At 43.3% G+C, this 15,408-nt stretch overlaps 1 protein-coding gene across 1 annotated transcript in view; it reads left to right on the forward strand.

Annotated features, from left to right (window-relative positions):
* Positions 1-2,404: 2,404 nt before the first annotated feature.
* Positions 2,405-15,408, forward strand: part of LOC143996804 (pyrimidine-specific ribonucleoside hydrolase RihA-like) — a 30,183-nt gene continuing 17,179 nt past the window's right edge. Inside the window, exon 1 of the mRNA XM_077492081.1 lies at positions 2,405-2,645. Within this exon, the coding sequence (XP_077348207.1) occupies positions 2,630-2,645 (16 nt within the window). The 5' untranslated portion in view covers positions 2,405-2,629. The remainder of the gene's footprint in view (positions 2,646-15,408) is intronic.

Genomic DNA, 15,408 nt, shown 5'->3' on the forward strand with positions numbered 1-15,408 from the left:
TTTAGGTTCGCTGCAGCTTTTTATAGCGCCAGGGACCCCCATATACTACCGCATAAAGCCCCCTAATTGCCCCCTAGTTAACCCTTTCACCAGTGATCACCATATAACTGTTACAGGTGACGCTGGTTGGTTAGTTATTTTTTTATAGTTTCAGGGCACCCGCCATTTATTACCTAGTCTCACTAGTGTACCCCTAAATTTAGGGGTGTCTACTTTCCAAAATGGGGTCATTTGGGGGGGGTTTGTGCCATCTTGGCATTTTATGGCCTTCAAAACTGTAACGCCCTTAGAAAGCCTGAAGGCGGTGCTTGGTTTTCGGGGCCCCGTACGCGGCTAGGCTCCCAAAAAGTCCCACATATGTGGTATCCCCGTACTCAGGAGAAGCAGCAGAATTTATTTTGGGGTGTCATTTCACATATGCCCATGGCATGCGTGAGCAATATATCATTTAGTGACAACTTTGTGAAAAAAAAAAAAAAAAAAAAAAAGTTTGTAATTTTCCTGCAACTTGTGGCAAAATATAAAATATTCCATGGACTCAACATGCCTCTCAGCAAATAGCTTGGGGTGTCTACTTTCTAAAATGGGGTCATTTGTGGGGGTTTTGTGCCATCTTGGCATTTTATGGCCTTCAAAACTGTAATAGGTAGTGAGGAGTGAACTCAAAAATTTACGCCCTTAGAAAGCCTGAAGGCGGTGCTTGGTTTTCGGGGCCCCGTACGCGGCTAGGCTCCCAAAAAGTCCCACATATGTGGTATCCCCGTACTCAGGAGAAGCAGCAGAATTTATTTTGGGGTGTCATTTCACATATGCCCATGGCATGCATGAGCAATATATCATTTAGTGACAACTTTGTTAAAAAAAAAAAAAAAAAAAAAAGTTTGTAATTTTCCCGCAACTTGTGGCAAAATATAAAATATTCCATGAACTCAACATGCCTCTCAGCAAATAGCTTGGGGTGTCTACTTTCTAAAATGGGGTCATTTGTGGGGGTTTTGTGCCATCTTGGCATTTTATGGCCTTCAAAACTGTAATAGGTAGTGAGAAGTGAACTCAAAAATTTACGCCCTTAGAAAGCCTGAAGGCGGTGCTTGGTTTTCGGGGCCCCGTACGCGGCTAGGCTCCCAAAAAGTCCCACATATGTGGTATCCCCATACTCAGGAGAAGCAGCAGAATTTATTTTGGGGTGTCATTTCACATACGCCCATAGCATGTGTGAGCAATATATCATTTAGTGACAACTTTGTGTAAAAAAAAAAAAAAATTTTTTTTTTTGTCATTATTCAATCGCTTGAGGCAAAAAAATAAAATATTCAATGGGCTCAACATGCCTCTTATCAATTTCCTTAGGGGGTCTACTTTCCAAAATGGGGTCATTTGGGGGGGTTTTGTACTGCCCTGCCATTTTAGCACCTCAAGAAATGAGATAGGCAGTTGTAAACTAAAAGCTGCGTAAATTCCAGAAAACGTACCTTAGTTTGTAGATGTGACAACTTTAGCGCAAACCAATAAATATACAATTATTGACTTTTTTTTTACCAAAGACATGTGGCTGAATACATTTTGGCCTAAATGTATGACTAAAATTGAGTTTATTGGATTTTTCTAATAACAAAAAGTAGAAAATATCATTTTTTTTCAAAATTTGCGGTCTTTTTACGTTTATATCGCAAAAAATAAAAATCGCAGAGGCAATCAAATACCATCAAAAGAAAGCTCTATTTGTGGGAAGAAAAGGATGCAAATTTTGTTTGGGTACAACATTGCATGACCGCGCAATTACCAGTTAAAGCAGCGCAGTGCCAAAGTGTAAAAAGACCTCTGGTCATTTACCAGCAAAATGGTCCGGTCTGAAAGTGGTTAAGCCTGTGTTGAATAATACAGATGAATGCAGCTTTACGTACTCAGTGTGAATATTATTATTATTATACAGGATTTATATAGTGCCAACAGTTTGCGCAGTGCTTTACAACATGAGGGCAGACAGTACAGTTACATTATAAATCAATACAGGAGGGACTAGAGGGCCCTGCTCATTAGAGCTTACAATCTAGAATAAGACCTAACATTTGGTACAAAGCATTGCAAAGGTATTAAAACTGAATATATGGTGCTTTTTCAATTTTGTACATTTATGCACATTATAACGTGGGACTAAAAAACGAATAAACAAAACTATTAAAAACGAAACAACGTTTAAATATTAAAAGTTAAATAAAAAATGGAGATAAAAAAAAAAAACAGAATGGACGGGGGGAGTTATTTATGGCTGATTAGGGCTAATAAGGTGTTAAATATGACCACATTGTTGTACTAATTCAGCAAATGGGGAGGTGATTAAAAGACCTATAATGACCCACTGACTAGTAGTTAGGGAGTGGATTTGACTTTGTACTCCTCCTCTTGTGTAATCTTTGTACACCGGTCTTGAAATAAAAGCTGTAGGTTCCTTTCTGAAGAATCTTTACATGCTGACGGTAAGGACTGGATAGGATAACAGAGTGCATATCATAGACAAAATAATACAGCAAGATCATACAAGTCAAAGCCTAAAGGGTGTAAAAATTCTTGTAGCTTTATCACTGCCTCTGTGAAGATTCAGCTACTGTCATTGTCAATTATCGTTTAAATGGCGAGCAAAACAGGTATGTCTTGTTTCTGTTCTATTCATGTTTTTATTATGTTATGAATTGTCTCTTTTTTTTTTACCAAAATTCTCAAATGTTAGGTCAGATTTCTGAATAAATTGTAGACTACCCCCATTGTTAAATGGTGTGTTTTTATTTTTTATTTGCAAAGTCCCTGCACGTTTGTGATTAAACTTTACTCTGATAGCACATAGTTGTAAATAATTAATGAACAATTGCTGTCATTTTAATATTACAACACATAAATGTTGTGCATTTTGTTCATGCAGTGACATTGTGAGAACTACCTTGATTCCGGTAACCCTATCTTTTGAATTCTGATATTTCGGTTTGAAATGTATCTAAACCCAGGCACTTAAGCCCCATACACACTAAGATTTTCTGCAGATTTTTGTTTTTCAGATTTACAAAAACCATGTAGTGCAAGGGCCTGCCTGATTGCATACAAATTGAACCTCTTCAGGTTTGACCTCCTATGGTTTTGGTAGATCTGAAGCCAAAAATCGAATATATCGGTGTGTGTATGTGTATGTATAAGGCTTTAGGCTCTGTTTCCACTACTGTGAGTTTTTGTGCGGACACATGTGAAGTCACATGAAAAGTCAGTCCATATATTTCAATGGTCCCCATTCTAATTGGTGGGATTCAAGTTGCAGCAACTCCAAAAAAAAGGATTTTGTACTACTTTGTTCTGACTTTGGTGCAACTTGTTCTCACCAGTTGCATGACATTGCATCAAAAATCGTATTGCACTGTAAATCGTGTGACTTTGGGGTCGCAATAATGGAAACCGAGCCTTAAACTAAATGTATTGGCAAATATAAATGGTTTTAAATCTTTATCGGTTCTGTTTTTCTATTTAATTATACCAGCAAGGTATTTCCACAGACCTTTTCAGTCCATGGGTGACAATGCTTAATCTGTTCAATTGCAGTGTTGTCACCCTATCCTGCGCACCCCTGAGTTGGACTACCAGTAGACATTTCAGTGCAGAGCCCAGCGACACATTCTGCTTTTAATCAGCACAGTAAGCCTGAGTACACATGCATTTTGACAGTTCCAAATCGCACCCCATTGCCAGCAATGGAACCATTCATATCGTTGTGACGCAGTGATTTTTTTTTTTTTTTTTTTTTTTTTTTTTTTTTTATGGGGAAATACACTTTAATGAATTAAAAAAAGTAAAATATGATGTTACGCCAAGTAAATAGATACCCACGTCACGCTTGTGGGATGGTGATAAACTACGGTACTTAAAAAATCTCCATAGACGACGCTTTAAATACCTTTTACGGGTTACCTGTTAGAGGAGATCTAGCAATAGAATTATTGTTCTTGCTTTAATGTGTGTGGTGTGAATACTGTTTGCATATACTTCTGTGCTTGAGCATGGAGGGATGGGGCTCTTACAAAAATATACTTTACTTTTTAGAGTTTGGGGTGTGGGTGTTCGGGTTTTTTTTTTTTTTTTTTTTTTTCTTTTCCTCCTATTCTCAGAAATGTAAACCTCCCCTGTAATAGAAATAAGGATGACCGTCCTCTTTATGGAGAGATCTTAAAAGTTATTTCCAGTCTTGATGCGACTTCATGACATGGCTCCAGGGCCATAGAGGCGCTCAAAGTGGATCTACGCTATCCTTCAGCCATAATCCCAGTAAACCACTTGCAAACCACAATGTGTGTGTGTATATACTTATTGCAGTCGGCAAGTGGTTCAGATATGAAAATTTCCTCAAGTATTTAATTTTCTGAGATTATCCTATACATTTTATAATTTTTTATTTTTTTTTGCCTTCGTATTATGTGTTAACCCAGCTGCCTTAGGGCAACACATTTTCATGCATTAAAGGCATGCCTCCAAACTTTGTGAAATGAAGGACTTCTATTAGTACAAAAGTATGTGGGCAGAGGACACACTCCTTTAAAGGAGAATTGTATATAATAAAAAAAAAAAAAAAAAAAAAAGGGCTATAGTGTACATTTTTAGTTTTTGGCTGAGCTGTAAACAGCTCAGATTGTAGAATTGTTTGTTTCTGTTCTGAACTTGACTGAGTTGTGCATTTCTCACTGTTGCCAGTAGGTGTCACTGGTACCACGAGACCATATGAGAATTACAACTAGGTTGAGCTGTAATGAATATTCATTCTCCAGAAACAGCCCAGTAGGAGGTTCCTGGACGCTGTGCATTCTGAGAGGGGGTATTTATTAGACAGATTCCATGTGCTCTTAAGCCAGTTCGTTACCTTTGGGCCCTTCTGGCCCGAGGGTGTGCTGCTGCATGTAGACTCAGAAGCCTGTCTGGGGCCTACTAATCCTGAGGTGGTCCTTAGGCTGTCTTGCCTGTGTGGATGAAGCAGACACAAGCTGAGGAGATCCAAGGGAGGACGCTTGCTGGAGAGAGCCAGGATGAAGGCTGCTCTCTCAGGAGAGCCTGGTGACTTGTTTTGAGGATGCACCTATATCTAATCCAATTTGCAGTATTGTTGGGTCAGCTTAAGGGTTCTTGTACTGTCAAGCTGTTCTACAATCTAAACAAGGTAACTAGCTCCTGGCTGCTAAGTGTCTGAGAGGCTTGTCCATACACTCTACCGGCTGCTAGGCCTGTGTGTGGGACCTATCCAAGATCTTGCAAAAGAAAGTGGTTTTGCCTTTGGATTCAAGGAGTGTAAGTGATCTGCAAAAAGGGTATCTGAAACCTCAAAACTTCTCCTACTTCCCTCAAGTTCTCATTTAAAGCGTTGAAAAAATACTTAGTGGCTAGCACCTAAATTATGTTCCAACATTATAGCCATGGACTCAGCCCTGGGGTGAATGTAAGCTTGCCCCCTGCCTCTGGAGGTACCCTCTTTGCTCCCAGTAAACCCGGGGGGGGGGGGGGGGGGCGCGCGCGATACAGTCAGGTATTTTTTTTATTTTGAAACCTTAAATGTCAACTCTACACTTATTGGCCCCTTGGAGTCGAGCGCTATCCTCCTTGCCATGCTTCAGCTCTCCAGCGCTGCAATCCTGGATATGGGGAAATAGCTGTGTCATCCTGAAGTGTTAGCTGGTTTCCACTGCACAAGGCTTGGTAGAACTGATAGACCCCTTTCACACTGAGGCACTAAAAATAGTACCTGCATAGCGCCTGTAAAAAGCCTCTCCTGTCTCTTCAGTGTGAAAGCCCTCAGGCTTTCACACTGGAGCGGGGCGCTGGCAGGACGCTAAAAGTCCTGCTAGTAACATCTTTGAAACGGTGTATACACCACTCCTTCACCATTAAACTAAATGGGCACCGCTGCGGGCCGTTTTAACCCCTGCGGAAAAGGCGGTAAAGCGCCGCTAAAAAATATTGGCGATTTACTGCTGACACCCCATTGTGAAAGGGCCCTTAGGCTTGTCCTGCAGCCTCCTGGGATGTGTGACATGTCTGGGTAGGCTGCAGATGGTGGGGAGGCTGGGCGAAGTTGGCAGAATTACAGAAGTGGGAATGGGTACGTGCCACAAAAATATGTTCTCTCAAAGAAACAAAAACAATGTGGGGGTAAGTGAGATGAAATGAGTGGTATGTTTAATTCTTAATGGAAGCTCCACTCTAATGAACAGATGACTGTACCCTTTTTTTTTCCTTTTTAGCCTGGTGCACTAGATCACATGGTACGTGTATGGTGCACTGCAGTGTGGGTGTGTTATACATTACTGGGTAGCGTTACTCCCTCAGGAGCCGCTGGTGAATACTGGTTATCTTCCCACCCTGCACAGTCAGGCACATGAATTTCTCAATCACTCCTCAGACAAAAAGCAGTCATTGCAGGTGTGTGGTGTTTGTTTTAGGGGGATTAAAATGTGGGTGAGAGGCTTATTATGGGATGCCCATTTGATCAGTAGCAACTCTTTAGGTACTATGTACATCCGGTATATACACACTCCTCTTCTTCTACCTCCAGCACAAATGTACTTGTAGAACTACAACTCCCAGGACCAACTAGCACTGATGATTGGATCTAGCACAAACTCTGTTTAAATCCTTGTGAATGCCCTCTTCAGGCAGGGACTGCGGGACCCTTTTGATGTAGCAAAAATAAAGGTCTTTGGTGCTAGCTGTCCTTCTCCGGTGGTTACTGCTCCCAGTACCACCTCTATAGGAACTGCCTGGCTTCAACTACCCCTTTCCCTAGCCCTCCTGGCTGCTTCTGCACAGTCCTAAGCCCCTGTACACACGGTCGGAGATTTCCACAACCAAATCCGTCGGATTTTGCCCGAAACTGTTGCATACACACGGTCGGACAAAGTTGGCGAAAAATCAGATCTTTCAGAACGTGATGACGTAATTTGTTACGATGGGACTACATTCAGGCTAGTAGCCAATAGCTTTGTAGGAATTTGATCTGAGCATGCGTGGCATTCTCTCTACACATGATCGGAGTATGTCCGACCGACCCAGTTGGTCGGGAAATATTTCCAACATGTTGGAAAATTGGGTCCGACAGAATCAGTCCGTTGCATACCACACAGTCGGATTATCCGACGACACGGTCCGATAGGATTCTCCGACTGTGTGTACAAGGGTTAAGACTGACTCTGCATCCATACTACAACACTCACCAGCCCACGTGACTGTGTTCCTCTCTAGAGACTTGCCTGCCAGTGTTCTCCTGGTCAGGATCCCTCAGTGTGTCATGAGAAGGGTCCCTTCTGCACTCGAGCCCAGACTTGAGTCCCCCTCCCCCCCCCCACTGGGGAGCTACTCTAAAAGGCCCTGACAGCCTAATACTCCATCTTCCAACCGAACTCCACACTACACAAAATAAAAATAAATATGGCCTACAAAACTACAAGTCAAGCTCTTTAATCTTTCAATTAACAAATTATGGACTGGCCCTACATAAAGTACTTCGATGGGTCAGTTCGCCCCTGCACATTAAACATTCAACATTCAGTGAAAGTTCATGTACTTTGCACAAATCACCTTATTAAACTTTATGCTATCTAATTCTTATTGAGCACTATTTGATTGTGTGTGTGCCAAGCAGAAGCAGCCAATCAAATTTTAGTGCTCGATATGGATTAAATAAATATGCATAGCCATAAATATCAGAAATAAAAGTGTAATAAAGTGATTTGTGCAACAGCAGGTACTACTTTTAAATAGACTGTAGATGCGACTACAGGAGATGACCAGACTGCAAATGGGACATACTACAGGAGTAGCCAGTTTTTAAAATTTTTAACTTTCAGCAATGCAAAGCTATACGGTGGGGGGGGGGGGGTAGGTAGGTAAACAACATTGTCAGGGAGGGTTTAATAACAGTGAGTCTATAGGCAAAAAGACTTACCTGGCCAGCTGGGCTCATCTCCCACTGTTAGAGGTTCAGAGGCGGCACGTTCTTACAGCGGTAGGGGGTAGGAATATTCATGGTACATACAGAGTACATGGGGCAGGATCAGAGCGTCAGTGGAGCTCCCTGCCCCATGCCTCCCTAAACCACGCCCACCAGCATTGGATGGCTTAACAGCGGCTGAGTGATCCAGTGGCTCTCCTCTCTAACACCCATGCACTGATCGGGCTGCATTCTGGCCCGCAAATGAAGCACCATGTCTGCAATCTCGTGATTGCATAGATGTGGCGTTTCATTTGTGAGCGTTTAGCCTGCCTTGCGGCGCTTTCTGAAGTGCCGAGTAGCTTCCTTTCGTTCGCTGTATATAATACTATGGCCGGGTGGTTTGATTGACATCTGTTTGATGTCCCTTCCTGTTTTTCTCTCGCCAAGTCCCAGGAGAGAGGAACCAGGAAGTAAGGGAGGACGGACCTCTCCACAGAAAACACCGCTGGAGAGGACAACACACTGCAAGGTAAGTAAGGGGGGGTTTGATGTGAGGCTGCTGCATTTGGTGGGACACAGGCTGCATGTAAGGTGGGACTCCGCTGGTGGCAGGCGACGTGCCTAATGACCTGCTCAGGGCTCCCACTGATTCTGCATTATGGTGAGTTGAATGATTTCATTTTAGATTACAATGTTATAATAGAAATGTGCTTCAAGCATCTTGACACCATAAGAACCTTGGTGCTGGAATTATTGACATGCTAACACCATGTGTTTGGAATATCTTTATCTGCTGATTGTTAAACTTTCTAGAATACTCATTTCTATTGTGTTGAATCTGGGCCTGCTGTCCCTCCATCCCTCTCTCATCTCGGACACTAACCACACCACCTTATAGCCACACCCACTATTTCGCTGAAACCACACCCATTTTCACCAAAGAGGGAGGGGTCAGGAAGGGCGGGGTCTGGCACCCCCTCCATCCTAAAACTTCACCAGCTGCAATGGATTCTGGGCACAAATGGCAAGGCTGCATTCATGGGACAAGGGGAAATAGTTGGAGCTGAATCAAAGCACAGTTGTGATAGCAAGCTGTTAAAAAAAGGTATAGGATTAAAATGTTGAAAACTTAGCTATAAGAATGTTTTCAAATTCTAAAATATATAAGGCCATTTATTGTCATTCCCACGAGAATATCTTGAAATTCTTCTTTGCTTTGTATCATCCGTACTTCAATATGTCTACTTTTTATTTCTGGTATCACATAATTTGTCTTATATTCTGTACATGTAATTTTATTTTAACCCATTATATCCCAATAAAATACATTTATGTTTTTGGTTGTAACATGACAAAATATGGAAAATTTCTAGGAGTATGAATACTTTTTCAAGGCACTGTATGTTCAGTATACCAAAAGCTTCTAACATACCCAGTTGTTAGTAGACACGCTCATGCAGCAAATACTGGAACCAAAAACAGAAATAATGGTGTTTTAATATATGCCATTAATGACTATATGAGACAATATTGGCTTAATGGATATTTGTATTTGTATTCATATAAAAGAATCAAACTTTCTTTAAGTATAAACATTGGAACAATTTGTCAATGGAATAGATTGTATGTGAAAGGTTTAACCACTTAACATTAAACCTTTTTTCTCAAGTCATCTTCCAGGACGGCACACCTGAGATGAGAGGCTCCTCCCTACAGGAAACGCAATCAAATCAACAGCTGTTTTAAGCCCCACCCTTCCCCTTGATCCTCAGTTTTTGATTGTGTTTCTCCCTACACAGCGAAACTGTGGGGGGGGGGGGTTTTCCCAAATGACCTGAAGCCTGGGGCTGGTGGTCTCCCCCTGGGTCTGGTAGGATATTCCTGTCCTTCCTGGGGGGTTCCCCTATCTTTTCCTTAGGGGGGGCAGCAGAAATTGGAAGAGCCCCCCCCCCCCGAGAGCTGAAGGACCCTGGGGCCTTCAGGGGCCATTATCCTGTCTCCCCTCCTTACCTGTTCAGATGGGGGTGCTGGCCATCGGTTCTTTCCGGGGGGATTGTGTCCCCGACTCCTGGGCCCCCGGTAGCTCGCGTGGGCTGCCGGAGAGGGCGTGGCAACGAGCACCCGCGCCATTTTCAAACTTTGGGAAAATGGCGGCGGCTTTCTTACCCAGGAGGGAAGGCTGAGAGTCAGCAGGAGCAGGCGCCCACATCCTCCTTTCGCTACAGCGAGGAGGCACCAGTTCACTACGGTGGGTGTCTGCCTTAACCACCTCAGATGGGAATGAGGAACGGAAGGCCTTGCCCCCCATGTGTATATACTGACTGGTAAAGTGCAGGACACGGCCTAACCTTGCACCTCCCTATGGGGACAGCAGATGGGTGGGGGGGGCACTTTAACAGCTATCCTCCTTGCGTGTGGACCATAAGGATGGAAAAGCAAGCCCGCTGGCTGTGGTAAAAGGGGAAGACGACAACGGTGAGTACTTTCCTTTGCCTTGGGAATTTAGCTGCAAAATCCCCAATTCCAGCCAGAGGGTTTCTGGGCATTTGAGATAATCTCCCTTGGGGTCTGGATTCAAATAGCCCTGAAGCTTCTGCTAAAAACACCAGCCACAGCTCCCTCTTACATCAGAGACGCTGTATGGTGGACAGGTGGTGCAGAGGAACGGGTGTGCCTAAACCACCTCAGATGGGAAAGAGGTAGGTAGGCCATTGCTCCCCTTCCCTGTGTATATACTGACTGGTGCAGTGCAGAACCTGGGGTCGGGATACAAATAGCCCAGAGGCCACTGCTAAAACCACCAGCCACAGCTCCCTCTTACAGCAGAGACACTGTGTGGTTATCGCAGCAGTAGGTTGCCAGCCTCTCCCTACATGCCCAGTTGTGGTACATTAGTAGGGTTGAATATAGCATACAGAAGGGACCTGGTAGATTCAAAGTTATTTACAGGCCAGGTATACCACTGAACAAGTTATTAATTGGGCAGTGGTTGGTGGATTCAGAAGCTCCCCTGGTCAGCAGGTGCACTAGGTTACCGGCCCTATTAGCCCAGCTGCTAGGAATCTGCAGTTGCTTCAAGATGCTTAAAAGCTGACCTAACATTCAAGGATGGGCAGGGACCAAGCTTCTGTGTGGCACAGTAGGGGTTCCCTTGTGACAGATCCTCCTTTTGGGGGTTGCTTGCTATAGGTAACTTTCATAAGCTCCAACCTTCCACTCCACCTTTACACTGTGGTTATATTCTAGTGTAGGAGATGATAAAAAAAAAAAAAAAAAAGTTTGTGTTGGTTTGGGATACAATCCACTCAGTGGCAGATCTAAAGGTGATTCACCATAGATCGCTTCCTACATCCTTTTCATTTTCTGTGCAAACCTATGCAAGAGCTACATAATATGCTTGTTTGAAGCCTGCAAGTAGCTATTAACCCCCAGGCTAAATTGGTAACCATCTCTTCTAGAGGCTGTGTTAAATTGGTCTCTAGGGCTGGGCTCATTGAGACTTTAGTTGATAATCAGCCCCACATGGGTATGTGCTTGCTAGCATTTTGCTCAGTCTATGGAGGTAAGGTAGGACAACAACTACTATAGTAGGGTGTCCAACCATTTTAGGATTTGTTCTTTCACTGGTGGTGAAGGTTTAGTATCTACAGCCCAGGCTATGCCTATGAAATAAATTGCCTGTTGGTTATTTCATAAAGGGATAGACCATGACTCATTGGCTGCACACCAGTAGACCTCAGTAGTGAAGGTATGTCCTTGCTGGGATGTTTTTGTGGAACAGCAGAAATACACATTGAGATTTGTGACACCTCTGCTCATAAGGGCTATATTGCTGTACATCAGAAATGCACTGCACTGAAGCTTGTTTGGTGTCCTTTATATCCTAAAGGTACTGCTTTGTTTGGCTACAGATCAGAAAAGTACAACCATGAAGGTGGTCTGTACTTTTCTGGTTTTGTGCTGCACAGCAGAAATGCACATCATTGAGTCTGGTGACATCTCTGCTCATAATGGTTACATTGCTGCACATCAGACATACACAAGATTGAGGTCTGTCTGTGGGGCTTTGTGTCCTGTATTACTGCCTTGTTGGTTACTTATCAGAAAGGCAGCAGTGAAAATTGATGGCCCTGATTTGTTGGGCTATATAGCAGAAATACAAATTGAACCCCTGCCAGGTGTAGTACATATACTGCCTTTGGTAATCGGTGTAGCACCACAAAGTGGTGTCGTGCTGATTTTTAGCCATGCGATTTGACATGTTGAGTTGCAAGGCCAAATCGCTTCAATATGGATGTGCTATCTCTATTCAGAATTGTTATATTGTTGCACATCAGACATATATATACAAGATTGAAAGTTGTCTGTCCTTCCTTTCCTTTTTTTTTTTTTTTCTTTTTTCTTTTTTATGTCTTGCATATACTGCCTTATTGGCTGCATATCAGGACACAGCAGTGAAGATTGCTTGTCTTTTTCTTATTTTTCTTTTTGCTGCTCAGCTGAGAGACACCATTGAGGATGGTGGCATCTCTGCTCAGTATTGGTATATTGCTACACATCAGACATACACAAAGATTGAATGTTTGTGTCCTATATTTACTGCCTTATCGTTTGTATATCAGGCACAGCAGTGAGCAGTGTTTTTCATTGATGTACCTTTCTGCATCTTAGGGATACACAGCAGGGGGTTGTTGGCTGCACTCCTCCAGGGAGTCACAGCATTGGGGACCCCTCATTTGTTCGACCTGAAAATTGCTATATTTATTTTTTTCCCTGCGACCTGTGTAATCTTGAGGTCTGTGGATCCAGGAATCGGGGACTGCTGGAGTCGAGCAGACACGAATGATACCCATTGCCATTGGAAGTCATAGTGTATGACTTCTCATGCGTCTTGCAGTCCCAAGTCGCAGGTTGTGTCACACGGGTGTGGGAGCCCTAAGCTTATCTGTCCCTTCTGGTTGAGGTTTTTCTACACAGCAGGAATACTCATCATGGCGTTATTGTCTTATTTTGCAGCAGACCAGAAAGCTTGCAGCTGTAAAGGCTGGCTGTCTTTTTTTCCTCAGTGTCTGCTTTTGTTGTTGCACAGCAGAAATACTCAAGCTTGAAGCTTGTTGGTGCTTTCTGTTTCATATTGCCTTGCTACTCTTCAGAAAAACACAATGCTGAACTATACTACAGAAGTGCATGACAGAAAGGATTGTCTTGTGTTCCATATTTTACCCTGTGGCATAGCAGAAATGCACAACACGGGAGTTGGTGTTCATATTGATCTTATAACTGTATTTGGTGGTTTGTCAGAAATACGCAACATAGAAGTTTGGGTCTTTATATTTATAGCCTTGTTTTGCTGTACATCACTAAAACACAACAGTACAGGGGGTTCCTGTCCTTTCTGTATTTATATATCAGTTATGACCTAGCTAGCTGCACTTCAGAAATTCGCAGCATTTTAGGGTTTGCTTGTGTCTTAATGTTTTTACATCTTGGCAGCACATCAGAAACCAGACTGTGAGGACTGTTTGTCTACATTGAGGTTCAGATTTTGGGTCTCTTCCCATATTTGATATATCGGTTTAGCTAGTCACACTCGGGTACACAACATTGTTGTCATGCTTGTGTCCTTTCTGTCTAAATCTATTGTGCCGTGCCCACAATCTATGATCTTTTTATTTGTGATATTAATAATACATTTATCACCTTTTGTATTTTAGCCTTCTTTTCCATTGAGGGGCCAGGAGTTCGGGCTGCAGATGCCACATGTCAGAAAACCTCAACCCCCTTACATTCAGGGATGCCAGAACCATTTCCTAGGGTTGAAGCCCTGTAGGGTTATGGGACACTGGAGGAAGGGGATAACGAATCGCCCTGTTTAGTAAGAACTTTAAGAGTATTAGGGCCTGAGACTGAAGTATAAAGATGTATACACGATCAAATAGGTTTTGGCTCGGTGCATGGCCTTCATTTCGCCCTTCTAGCAAAACTAGACGTAGCAATATGGGTAGTCCACTCCTGCTAGGGACTTTAATCCCCTGAAGTAGGCTCACAGGCGTAAGTAAAGCCATAGATTGGGCATGCCTTAAACCCAGGGATCAAGCTTCTGTTGATCTATTACCCTTAAGTAGGCTTCCCTTTAGTCTTTGCTGACGTAAAGATAAAAAGGAACAAAAAAAGGTAGTCTGTCAAGCCAGTTTGCAGTTTTATTTCCCTGAACAGGGTAGTGTTAAGACAGGCCCTCTTATTGATTAATGTAGTGTCCTTGTCTTACAACACAGGTCTCTGATTTATCTTTTTAGTGGTTCTAAGTAGCACCTACAGGCAGGGCCGCTGATAGGGCAGTACAGCCAGCCTTCCTGTAGGGGGCCCGAGATCTGTCACTTCAGAAGAGGGGCCCGGGAACCTGCAAGGCAGGAGAGCTATCTGTACTGCCTTCTGACCCCTGTGGATCACTTTGCAGCGCTGCCAGCTTTCTCCCTCCAGCAGCTCTGCAGGGGGTTCAGTTCTAAATACTGGCAAAGTGTCCCGATTTGAAGCAGAGGGAGACAGCTGCAGAGTCTCTGCCTGTGCCTTTCTCGGGTCCTGAAACTCCCCCAACAGTCGGCTGTGTTATCTCTGGTCAGCGTGATAAATGAGCAGGAAGTTTGCTCCACCTCCTCACTGAGTCCTGACCTCTGATCCACCTGCCTCCAGATCCTGCTTTCTCTCTGTGCTGTGTTCATGGTGAACTCCATTGTTTGGATGGAACAGTGCTTCTGCTGAAAGGGGTGAGTGGGGGGTTGCTGCTGGAGTGAAGGGACATTAATTTCATTTTGGAGAAAAGTAAATATGAAGCCAGCCTAGAAGTACAGATAGCTGCCACTGCAGTGCTGAGCTAGGAACCAGTGGACACATCTCTCTCTCCAGCTGACAGACATCTCTGCCCAAACATTTCTATATACCACCCCTAAGGCCCCCTATATACTTCACATAGAGGGAACACACATTCCTGTGCATGTTAATTTTTTTGCTTGTTTTTCACATATAGGGGAGCCCATTCATTTGAATGGGCTGCCATATGTGTAACAAACACATCATAGAGGTTCTAGAACCTAAGCATGCAGATTTGCCACATGACACAACACAGGTGTGCTAATTACAGGGGTGCAATCAACAATTAATGGCACCACAAGCGCTATTAGCATTTGCAGTGCATTTCCAAAATGCCTGCTACCTTTGCACTTTGTCCCACATTCAGGAAACGTCAAATGTGAATATGGCCTAATGCCTAGTATACACTGCTAGTTTTTTTTTTCATTCAACCCTGCAGGCTGAATAAAAAAACCTGACACCTCAGGTCAGAGCCACTGTACTACCAATGCGATATTAGTATAGTAATCTCCTTTGCTGTTCTATTGTGTTCTGACAAGGGGATGACCCCCACCCCACCAGAACACTCTGCTCAGTGCTCTCAGCCATTG

This window comes from Lithobates pipiens, unplaced genomic scaffold (genome assembly GCF_037356315.1).
Source record: "Lithobates pipiens isolate NorthernLeopardFrog02 unplaced genomic scaffold, aLitPip1_a1.2 Scaffold_19, whole genome shotgun sequence".
Classification (NCBI taxonomy): domain Eukaryota; kingdom Metazoa; phylum Chordata; class Amphibia; order Anura; family Ranidae; genus Lithobates; species Lithobates pipiens.